The sequence below is a fragment of the Phalacrocorax aristotelis genome, chromosome 1 (genome assembly GCF_949628215.1).
Source record: "Phalacrocorax aristotelis chromosome 1, bGulAri2.1, whole genome shotgun sequence".
In the NCBI taxonomy this organism is placed as follows: Eukaryota; Metazoa; Chordata; class Aves; order Suliformes; family Phalacrocoracidae; genus Phalacrocorax; species Phalacrocorax aristotelis.
In genome coordinates, this window is record NC_134276.1 from 205,137,654 (window position 1) to 205,149,776 (window position 12,123).

A 12,123-nucleotide genomic window follows, 5' to 3' on the forward strand; every position below is an offset into this window, starting at 1 on the left:
GGTCAAATTCAGCCCTGGATTACCTCCCACAAATTCACTGGAATAATGCTGAGAACATGCTTGGCTCTAAGACTTTTGTTAGAGAAGCAGTTGTTTGCATTCACAAGTCATTTACCAAACAAAATTAAAAAGTCACCTAGTGACATGGGGAGTACAATGGCACAAGCAGATATTTGAACCTGAAACAGATGAAACAAGAAGCCAAGGACAATAAACTCATAAGGAAACGTGGATGCCTTTGACTAAGGCCAGACAGACATTTATTGGAAGCCAAGATTAGTAAGCCTTACCACTTATAGTTACGTGATCATCTTTGGAGGCACTCTGTGTTTCTTTTAACTGGATCTCTGAGCTCACATCCACTTTTCTTCCAGACAACTGTAAATAGGCTTTGAGAGAGGCAGGTACCTTGACTGTTATAGAACCTGGTTTAAATTTAAATGAAAACTAGTTAGTTTAACATTGAGATCAAAGCACGAAACAGGCAATTATTTAGCTAACTTGATCCACATCATTGTTTGGGTTTGTTTGCTGTTGTGTTTTTTGCCTTTTTTTTTTTTTTTTTAAGAGCCTTCAGACACAGGAACCTCTGAAAGGAAAAATCAGGATATCTTCATTTATCATAACCAGAATACTGTATGTTGCAGTATTTCCTTGGCCAACATGAAAATTAACATTGACATACACTGCTAGCAATGGCTCTTGGTAGGGGATCTTATTAAAGGAATAATCCAGGGAAGCAAATCTAATAGATCTCACAAGTATTATAACTTTAGTTTCATCTTCTAGTTGCACATTTACACTCCAAAGCAAGGACAGGAGATCGGATTTGATGATTAATCTAGCCACTGCATGACACATTATGAAAGAACTGCACCTCTAGAATGATGAGATGCTGCTTACATACTCTTAACATTAGCAATTGTCTTTGCTTTACTGCATAGGGCCAGCTGTTCCCATCCTCAAACAGATGCAGTCTCAAAAATGACTAATCAGTTTAGACTAGCGTGCTGGTTTTGGCTGGGATAGAGTTAATTTTCCTCGTAGTAACTGGTATGAGGTCATGTTTTGGATTTGTGCTGGAAACAGTGTTGATAACACAGGGATGTGTTAGTTACTGCTGAGCTGGGCTTACGCAGAGTCAAGACCTTTTCTGCCTCTCACCCCACCCCACCCCACCAGTGAGTGGGCTGGGGCTGCAAAAGGAGCTGGGAGGGGACATGGCTGGGACAGCTGACCCCAACTGGCCCAAGGGTTGTCCCACACCATATGATGTCATGCTCAGCATATAGAGCTGGGGGAAGAAGAAGGAAGTGGGGGGCATTCAGAGTGATGGCATTTGTCTTCCCAAGTAACTGTTACACGTGATGGAGCCCTGCTTTCCTAGAGATGGCTGAGCACCCACCTGCCCATGGGAAGGTGTGAATGAATTCCTTGTTTTGCTTTGCTTGTGAGTGCGGCTTTTGCTTTACCAATAGGTAAACTGTCTTTATCTCAACCCACAGGTTTTTTCACTTTTACTCCTCTGATTCTCTCCCCCATCCCATCATGGGGGCTGAGTTGCTGGCTGGGGTTAAACCACAACAACTATGTATCACTAAAATGTAAACTACTAGCAAAGTTCCAGCTTTGGTGGCCTGAATAATTCTATCCTTGTTTTCTCTGAAACAGATAACAGCCTGCCCCGGTTACCTCTCATAATGGAGTCGCTTGGGATTAAAAACAGAAATTCTGACTTCTGCTTCCCCTAAATATATATTTCTATGCATCAGACTAAAGGCAGGTGATGGGCCCCCAACATGCCCATATTAGTCATATTTGGAATTACTCAGTCATGATGTTTAAAAGCTGCACCCTACCCATTAAAACAAAAACCTACCAAAATTCATATCTGTATACGTGCTCCTTAGTTTTTGCCCAATTCCAGCATTCACTTTAGAAAAAAACATATAGAAGTTTCTTTAAATACAGCCCAAAAGCTGAAGCAGCACGCAATAAGAAAACTGATGTTATAACAACTAAGTAACAGTCAGAAAGCAACCCTAGCTATGCAATTTAAATTCAGCAGAACCACTTGCCTGTGATAGTCCTGATGAACAAATAACTGTCAGTATAATTTAGGCCTAAATTTTGCTGGATTCACAAAAGCCTTAGGATAAGAAAGGGAACCGATCTTCATCTCTGGGTGCTCCTTGGGGAGTTGCTCAGTGATGTGACTCATAAAATCCAACACACATGCAGCTAATTTATCACGAATGGGACATTTTCTACACTGCAGCTGTCAGCAGTTGCTCTGAATTTATGGGGTAAATAAAAACAGAACTTCATCAACTTTGCCTTTACTAAACTGTGCTGCCAGAAGAGATGTCAGGCAATGTTTTGAAAATAACATAAATTAGCTTTTATTGAATACATTCCTCTTTGCTACTAATTCAAAGAGACCTAACTTAATACTAAGTGATTCAAAAGGTAACTAGGAAATAATATAAAAATAAATTTATTTGCACCAATGGAACCAGAATAGCTTGTAGAAAGAGAATGGCACACAAGTGATTTCAATGCAGTTCCTTCATTATTCCCCCCTTCTGAGTAACTGCTAGGTTTTAACAGGGCACAGGCATTGTCTCATAGTCAAGAGAAGGATACCAAATACCACATTCATTTAAACCACCTGAAGTGCCTGACATGATGTTAAAGTCAACTATAGAAATGCTGTAGCAGGTTTTTTTGCAAAACTAGAACTACAAAGACGTATTCAGGGCTTTGATATTTGCCATACAGAAGACATGATACTGAAAAACTATTAATCCAACTTTAGGAGTGAGCTTTTAATTAAGAAGTGAAATTCTAGTGAGTAATCAGGAGAAAAAAGGAAGAATGGTAGTGTAAGGCCCTCTCATCTTTGTTTTTCTGCCCTCCAGTTTCAATGATTGGACATTTCACCAGAAAAAGACAGGAAAAAAATGTAAACGTGTGATGGGTGTCACTCTGTACATACATACACAGCAGCATGGAGCGAACTGTGCTCAAGGCAGAGTAAGACTGTAATCGAAGTCAATTCAGCAGAATTCTGCTGGGTAGATTGCCAGGAAAAGGAAGAAAGTATTGAAAAATAAAAAATATCTGTAATCTATTTTAACTATCATTGCCCCTTATGGAGTTGACTGTGTTGTAAGTATTTATACACATTTTCTAACAATGAGGTAAAAAAGAATGTGGATAACCAACAACCATAAACTCATTTTTTCCACACAGATAAACAAAAAAACCCCTTACCCCCTTTTCTTTTACATCATAAGCTGCCACAAAAATTATTTGTTTTAGTTTGCTAACCTTTCTGGGATTTCAGATCCACTTTTCTTAACTGACTGACATAAACATCTATTGACCCATGATGTGTAGAAGCTTTTAGACTTCCATCCGATGAATCTAAAAAAGAAAAAAAGAAAAAGAAAATATAAGAACTTGATGTATCATTCACTTTTAAAAAATAAAAATTTGCTAGTCCCTTTCTTTGTACTTCAAACTGATTTTACAATTTCTTTTGTGTTTGAGAAGTATCTTATATTAATTTACTGAATATCAGACTTCTCTTATCAAAAACAGGTTTCTGAACAAAACTTCCTCCACAGTCCAGAACTGCGGCATACACTGCTGCCAAGGCCATAGCCCTGCAGTTGTTACTGGACTTGCAGCATCTGCAAGGCCTCAACAACACTCTCTTCTTTCTGCAAGGATGAAGTCATCTCCATGCAAAGATCAAGCACGAAATTTAACACTAAGATCTATTTTAGTTTACGAAAGGGTTCATTTGCTCTGACTCTGCAGAGGGAGAACTTTACCCAGGAAAGCTACCCCATGCATACAACAAGCAGTTGTGCATTGAAACATATTGTTGCACAGAACTGTGTTATCAGGCTTCGTAAAGTCTGATACGCTACATCAGGATTTTAAACAAATGTTTGAGATAACTATTGCACTTTAATATACATAGGAAAACAGCATTCATTCTTTGCCCTGGAATAGAGACACCTACATTTTCTTCTATACCTTATTAGCTGAAATTTGTGATAACAAAACTTTCTGAAGAAACCTTTTTACAAATAGAAAACCTTTAAGAAGCCTTAATTGTATACTTCAAAAGTAGTCGTTAATTATTTGCAGTGCATTCCAGTTTTAAATACATGAATTTCCACAATATTGCAGTGAAGTCCTAGAGAGCTAACTTTTGAACCACTGAAGAGACCTATAGCTCATAAAAATTGCAAAGAAATTATGAAGCAACTTAAGAAGCATAAAAAAATTTACATATGTACATATGCATAAGGCAGCTAGTGAAATGTCTTTTTAAATATACTACTAGAAATGAAAGTATTGGCAAGAAATCTTGAAATACTGATAGAGACTGATTTTCTTAGTTTCTGGATGTGCACAGAAAAAGAAACACAGTCAAACTTTCAGAACTAGCTAAAATAACAAAAACAAACCCAAATGAAACTTCTTAGTTTAAAAGTAAAAACATTAATGAGAGAATGAGTTGATTAATCATAACAAGGATGTCTAGCATTAATGCCTTAAGCTTACCATACAGTTTTAGCTTTAAATACACTCATCTGGAGCTTTTCTGATGGCAGATCTCAAGCACAGATGTGGAAGATCAGTGTATTACATACAGAAGTAAAAACATAGAAAGGGATTATTATCCCACAGCTAAAACTAATTTCTTTGGAGAGGAAAGTAATTAAAAAAAAAAAAAGTAGCCAATCCATATTAGTCAGCTGAGAAGATGAGACTGTCTTTGACTAACAAGAAAACAGTAATGACTAGAACTGGATGAGAATGTTTTTCCCATCTCAGTAGACTGAGTTAAAGAAGTTCTGTTCCAAATCTGAAGGAAAAAAATGAACTCTTCGTTAACTGAGATTAATGAACTGGGAAAAAAGTTTTTGCTTACGTAAGTCACAACGAAACATTTTACTGATAACTTCTTAAAACGTTCGTAAGTTTGAAAACGAAAGTCATTGAAACAGAAGAGTTTTATATGAATCAATCTTTCTCATGAATTTTTTTTGTAGTGATTAAACAACATTTTCATGTAAAAGCTATTTTTGCAGATACACCAAATCAAATTTAGTAACAGCCAATCACTGAGACTCCACATAGCCTTGACAGAGATTTTGTTGGCCACAGATAAGGAAATATCCAGCCTCTGACTCTTCTGCTTTAAACAAAACATGCAATTAGTTCCTTTATCTGCACCAGGAAGAAAGAAGAGTCTCCTGTGATACAGCAGCCCTCTCCAGGGAGAACAATTGCTAACAGTCTATACAACACCACCAGCTGAGGGTACTTCACAGGGACCAATGTTTATTCAGTGAAGCCTTCCTCTTCCCACTCTTCAAATGCAAAAGCAGCTCTCCTGAGGTTCTTCACAGTGCAAAGATGCCTTTTGCAAATCTATTTGCCCCACTTCAGGACCGAACAGAGAGTTCCTTTCTCGATTTTCAGTTTTATACATATGTACGTATATATGTAAAAAAACCCAAACCTCTAATTTCTTGAGAGAGACCAGATTCTGTTTGCAGAAGGCATAAACAGAATAAAGGAAGCAGGAAGAGGGCAGTAGGCATAGCTTCACCAAGGCACAGATTTACCTGGAAAGTTAAAAAAAACAACCAACAAAAAACCCCAAACAAGCCAAAAAACAAACCCCCCAAAAAACCACCAAACCAAAACCAAAAAACAACCACAAAAACGCAACTTGAATAAAAGTGGAACTCTGGGGAGGATGACTTGCCAAATTTTGACTCCTGGAGTACACCACTGAACAGAAGCTTCTCACAGCAGAAGAAAATACAGCAAAGTTTCAAAAACACTGATAACCTCGGCAGCACTAACCCAACACTCAAGCTGACATTACAATACCTGTTTAGTTTTGATCTATGGAAATAACATGAAATACATTTTATAGAAACAGCTTAATATAATTTATGGAAAGAGTTTTATGGATATATTAAATACAAATGCTTAGATACAAATAAGAATGCCAAGAGACTTAAAGTTGTTAATCACTTCTGCAAAGTCCATTAAAGACCCTGTTTAAGTTTTGCGTCTCTAACTCTAAACAAATGAGAATGGGGAAAAGTGGAAATGGATTAAAAACAGCAAAGATGAGGTTATATAACCAAAAAGGCCAAATATAAACAGGAGTTGGACTCAATGATCCTTGCGGGTCCCTTCCCACTCAGGACATTCTATGATTCTATGAAATAAATATTTCAACAAGAAAAAATTACCCTATATTAAGTAACACAATCTGGTAGGACAAAATACATAACTGAAATAATAATGGAGACAATACACGTTTTACAGTTCTACCAGAACAAAACTAAGGCAATTTATTTTTAAATATACACTCAGTGTTAGCTGAGATCAATGTGAATAACCAAAGGTAAAACCAAGAAAAAAGTGCATAGTTTAAATTCAGCATTTGCTAAGGACTGACAGCTCAGGGGGAAATACAGGATGAGTTGTTCAACTGGAAACAGAACAGATGGTCACTCTTGAGCAACTTCAGCTATTTAAGAATTTACTAGTACAGAAAAAATAAAGGCTGGAGGAAGCAGTGAAGGAAGATGTCCTTGACAGAGTTTTTGTTAAGAATTTTCAAAAATAAGTACAGCTTGAAGAATAAGACCTAAGTCACATAACTTGAGAAAGACTGTACAAGTGAAGATCACTGAAAGGCCCACAAAGGTGACAAAACTGAGACATCATTCGTAACATGTAGTATTTCTTCTTGCTTCATTTTATAAAGCCAAGTGATAAAGGATTAAATGTAAGTGTTCTCTCCTTAAGTCTAAGCAAAAAATCTTTATTTTCCTAATAGCACGACTGACGTTGCTCATGTTAAAATCAGTGACAAAACTGATTTCAATAGGAAAACACAAAATATTTACTAAGATTAGGTTAAAGATAGGAGGAAGTATAAGATTTGAACATATCTGAAGTGTAGGGGGATATTTAATTCCTACTTGACTGGCAATTGTTTCGTTTGTTGATAAAGAATAGTCAGTTTTCTTGTTTAAGTACATTGTTCTAAAACTGTCACATGAAAAATATAATGTATGCATTTCAGTTTCTCATAAAATAGACTAATTGCACATACTATTACAAAAATCATTAGCAGTCCTTACCATACTTACCATCCAGACCTGGCAAAACAAATTATGTAACACAGAAAGCAAAGAAATCTCTCAGTAAAACGATTCCTTTGCTAACTGAATTGTCCAGATTATCCTTTACCTCTAAATGATCTATTTTCTACCTAGATTTTACAGCTATATTCATTGGTTTTAAAGGCCGTAGTCTCTTTTGGGTAAATTAGAACCATAGAATGCCCTGAGTGGAAGGGACCTGTAAGGATCATTGAGTCCAACTTATTCTGTTCCAAAAAAAAAAATCATTACATGCCTTAGTCCTCCACCATAATACAATGTGCCAAGTACAACTTCACCTTGGCAAGCCTCTGACCCTACTGTCGATCAAATGGTATCTCCCTCTTAGAATACCTTTCCACACTGTCCGTATCTATGCATCTTCTTCCACAAACTATACCATACTGTGTTAATCATCACTGCAAACCAATTAGCTATAGATCTCTACTACCTTAAATGTTTAAGAGACTAATGGGATAGAAGCAACTTCTGAAAAGATATTTGTATCTAGTCAGGAATGTGATTGTTAATAATACAAAATCCCACAAAACCTCCTGTGGGAGTTTTAATAAATTATGTAAACCTGCTCATCTGTGAGTCTTGAGTTGGAGGCCAGCTGGAAAGCAGTTTGGCAGAAAAGGACGTGAGGGTCCTGGTGGACACCAGGTTGAACATCAACCAGCAATGTGCCTGCGCCGCAAAGGCGGCAAATGGTGTCCGGGCTGCATTAGACAAATTGTTGCCCGCAGGTCAAGGAAGGTGATCCTTCCCCTTTATTCAGCACTGCTGAGGCCACACCTGGAGTATTGTGGTGAGTTCCAGGCTCCCCAGTAAAAGAGAGACATGGACATACTGGAGAGAGTCCAACAAAAGGCACAAAAATGATTATGAGCCTGGAACCTCTCCTACGAGGAAAGGATGAGACAGCTGGGACTGCTCAGCCTGGAGAAGAGAAGGCTCAGGGGGAGGATCTTGTATGTACCTTGGTATACTGCCATATCCTTGGAGATATTCAAAAGCTGTCTAGCCAATGTGCTGGGCAACCTAGTCTAGCTGATGCTGCTTGGAGGGAGGACCAGATAACCTCCAGAGGTCATGCTGATTAAACACTATGCAGTCTTTTCTAGGACTTACTTTTTATTACAGATCAAAACATAACTGCCTCTTTTAACATAATTTCAGGATTTCGTTTTCACAGGTTCAAAATTCATAGCTTATAACACTTGTAAAGGAGTAGTAAGAAAATGTTAGCCTTCATTTTAGTATGTTTAAGGAGAATGCTGACCTACCAAGGAAAAAAATCCTCAAAGTAGAGAGTGATTTATTCAGCATAAATGGTACTTTATCCCAACAGGAAAAGCACCGTGGGTTTTGCATTCCAGATCTAATAAATAAATAAATAAATAAATAAATAAATACTATTCTACAATACTAAACACAGCCCTGTATTTTAATATGCATGAGACGTGCAGTTCTGATATCACTGCTGCTTCTCTCCAAGACGGACGAACACAATCTAGCTCTGCATAGATTCAGACTTTCAGATTTGTTCTCTTGATGTAAATCCATGGAAATTATATCCTCACCTACAAAAATTTGGCTAATGAAGAGTGGCACACATGGGAAACATGTTTGAATTATAACAAACAAGCTTGATATTTATAGGATACATTAGGCACATTTTAAGAAAGGTAGGATATCAAATATTAGTGATAGTACTTAAGGACCCGTAAGAGTATTTTGGATTCCATTATCAAGAGCTTTCAGTGCACCTCATCTAGTAAGGGAAGGAAACAATTTTTCAGAAAAATCAATTATTTTTCTACTTGTGGCATCCTATGAAAGACTTTCAGACATCCTATCTGTAGGAAAATAGTGCCTGTTATAAGTTATTAGAATTGGATCATACTTGGATGTCTAATTGTATTTCTACTGTCTGGAATGTTGACTGCTTAGCTCTATACTGGAACGGAAGTATCCATTTGTGGATTAAATGGGTGGTATAGACCTTTATTTTTCTGCTACAAACAACTAGGTATTGACAACTGTAGCAAGATATACAGTCTACAAGTATACAAATATATATCTTATCAAGAGTAAAAAAAGAATTGCTCCAAAACCTATATAAACTTAAGTACTACTGTAACATCCAGAATCTTCAGCACCGTTATATGAGATGCTATAAAACACACATCATGTAACATCACCAAAATTGTTTATTGCCTAATAGAACATGCACAGAAGTAAAAAAAAGTTTATTTGTTTAAGCTGAAAGGGAAACCCTATTGTTCTCAGGCAGCAGCTTCTTTTTCAGTATGGTCCAATTCTAGTCAGTTTCTCCAGGACATAAGCTCTGTCCAGAACACGATATAATCTATGTTCAGAGGGACACAAAGAGAGGGAAGGAGAGCCTGGAAACAAAGACTGATGATACAACCAGGTAGTAACTCAGTAGATATTAACTCATAGTGGACTACTTTTAAAAAACTTTTATTTCTCATAACCTGACATCTGAGGGATAAGAAAAAGCAGCTGATTCCAACATGCCCAGAGAGCACACATACCCTTAGTATTGGATGGTGTGGAAGAAAGCATGGGAACAATTGGAAAAAGCATTACAGGTCTGTCATCAGCAGAATGCAGAAGGTGGTCAAGTTCTGAGATACAAGGGTGGAAGATTAAGAACACTTAAAATGAGAGCCAGAACATTAACATACTTCAGGCAGCTGACAAAGACTAGATCAATACAACTAATTGCTATTAAGAGACAAGTTGAGTGCACGGGTATATTTTTTTTTTAAGTACTTAAGAGCTGTACTTTAAGAAGTACAATAAGTGCCTTCAATGGAATTCAGAAACGTTTTTAATTTAAAAATTCCCTAGATCATGTATTAAAAGCTGAACCCTCAAGACAAAACTCACATATGCAGCATTACTCCGTATTACACCAAGTTGCTTATTGTTTTATTTTGTAGTTATCCAAAACTATCTTAAATACCATAATTGTTTTTCATAACTGATTCCCTTCTTAAAATAAAACGTTGATGTTTTGTCTCAGTACTAGCAAATTGCCTTATGACAACACTCTTTCATCACCACAGAGAATCTCAGACACCTCAGTTCACTGTCATGTCAAGACCATACTAGAATTTATGGTTTTGAGAAAGTTGAAAATGTTCTTAATTGTTAGGTTTCAGTTGATTTAAGACAGTGAGCATCACAGCAGGTCACCTGAAGCCTCTAGGTCACCTAGTGTGGGTTACTGAAGAAAGAAATTAGCAGAATAAGGCAAACTGACACTGACATATTTACAACAACAAAAGAGTTTCTTGGATCTCAGAGTTTTCCTTGCCAGAATAAGTCCCTGCTGCACGTAAGCTGGTTAAGGTTGTTTCCTCCCCTCTGACTGAAACAAAACGACCACCATAAGCTTTGTAATTTCTGACTATACCAAACACATAACATTCATTTCTTCAGTGAGTAACTGGGTTAAACGTAAGTAATTCAGTAAGGAAAAACAATTTTTTTTTTTTTTTGAGCTGGTAGGGGAAAATTTGGCTTGGCTGCAGAGCAGAGAATACATAACCAGACCATACCAATAACATTGAAAAAGCAAATTATAGCAGGACTGAACATAAGCCAGCAGTGTGCCCTGGCAGAAAAGAAGTCCAACAGTATCCTTGGCAGTATTAACTGGAGCACGGCCATCAAGGGAAGAGATTAACTCCCCTCTACTCAGCGCTCATTAGAGCACACCTAGAATCCAGCATCAAGTGTTTGGGCTCCCAAGAGAAGGGAGATATCAATAAACTGGAGTGAATTCAGCAAAGAAGCACCAAGATAGTCAGAACATGGAACACCTTCCCCATCAGGAGAGGCTGAGGGATGAGGGCTTGCTCAGCCTGGAGAACAGACTGCTTCAGGACCTGACAGCAGACCCCTAGTATCTGCAAGGAGGTGATCAAGACAACAAAGCCAGGCTCTTCAGAGTGGCGCATGATGAGAGCACAACAGATAACAGACATAAGTTGGAAAAAAGAGAGAGTTTCAGTCTGGATAGAAGGAGAACATTTTTCACCCTGAGGACAGTCAAGTAGTGGAACAGTTTGCCCAGAGAGGCCGGACAGTCTGTATCCTTGGAGGTTTTCAGTACCACAGGATAAAACCCTGAGCAACCTCACAGCTGGCATAGCTTTGAGCAGGAAGTTGGAGACCAGAGACTGCTTGAGCAGGGGGCTGGACAAGATGACCTCCAGAAGTCGCTTCCAACCTCAAACATTCTGTGATTCTGCAACTTCCCAAGGTCTCTTCCAACCTGAGTTTTCCTATGGATTTACTGAACAAAAATTTAAAAGATTAAGCGAGTTGTAAAACCAAAGTACTCCATTACTTCTCCCTCATAAGATTATTCAGATTTCTAATGACTATTTTAAGTAATAACTTAAACTAGAAATAAAAATAGGTCTGGCTGGTTTAATAAGTCATTCAAACCCCATAGAACATCGGTTAGAAGTAGGAAGCTTCTAGTATAGGGTTGGAAAACAATTTGTTGGTGACTAACAAAGCTCACAATATAGGAAAAAAAGGGAGTAATCCCTACTTTCATATTTTAACAATGTCAGTGTGAAACACTGCCACATTGCAGACACTTAAAATCAGACTGAATTTTGGATAGTGTTCAAAAAACAAATAGATTTACACAAAGAAATAACAAAATAAAAAAAAAAAACAAATAAAACTATTCTATAAATAATTAAAAAACCCAGAAAATTAAAGGGACGAGAGACATCAGCAGTGGTTTCCTGCTTTAATGCAGAATTATACAAGAATAAGAAACCATCAATACAGTTGCTTATATTTTCCCAAAAATATTTTGGAAAAAATCCAGCTTTCTCAACTATGCTTT

At 37.4% G+C, this 12,123-nt stretch overlaps 1 protein-coding gene across 1 annotated transcript in view; it reads right to left on the reverse strand.

Moving 5' to 3' along the window:
- Window positions 1-12,123, reverse strand: part of FAM185A (family with sequence similarity 185 member A) — a 48,262-nt gene that overhangs the window by 8,840 nt on the left and 27,299 nt on the right. The window contains exons 6-7 of the mRNA XM_075081454.1: window positions 3,334-3,429; window positions 291-425 (exon numbers count right to left, since the gene is read on the reverse strand). Of these exons, the coding sequence (XP_074937555.1) occupies window positions 291-425; window positions 3,334-3,429 (231 nt within the window). The remainder of the gene's footprint in view (window positions 1-290; window positions 426-3,333; window positions 3,430-12,123) is intronic.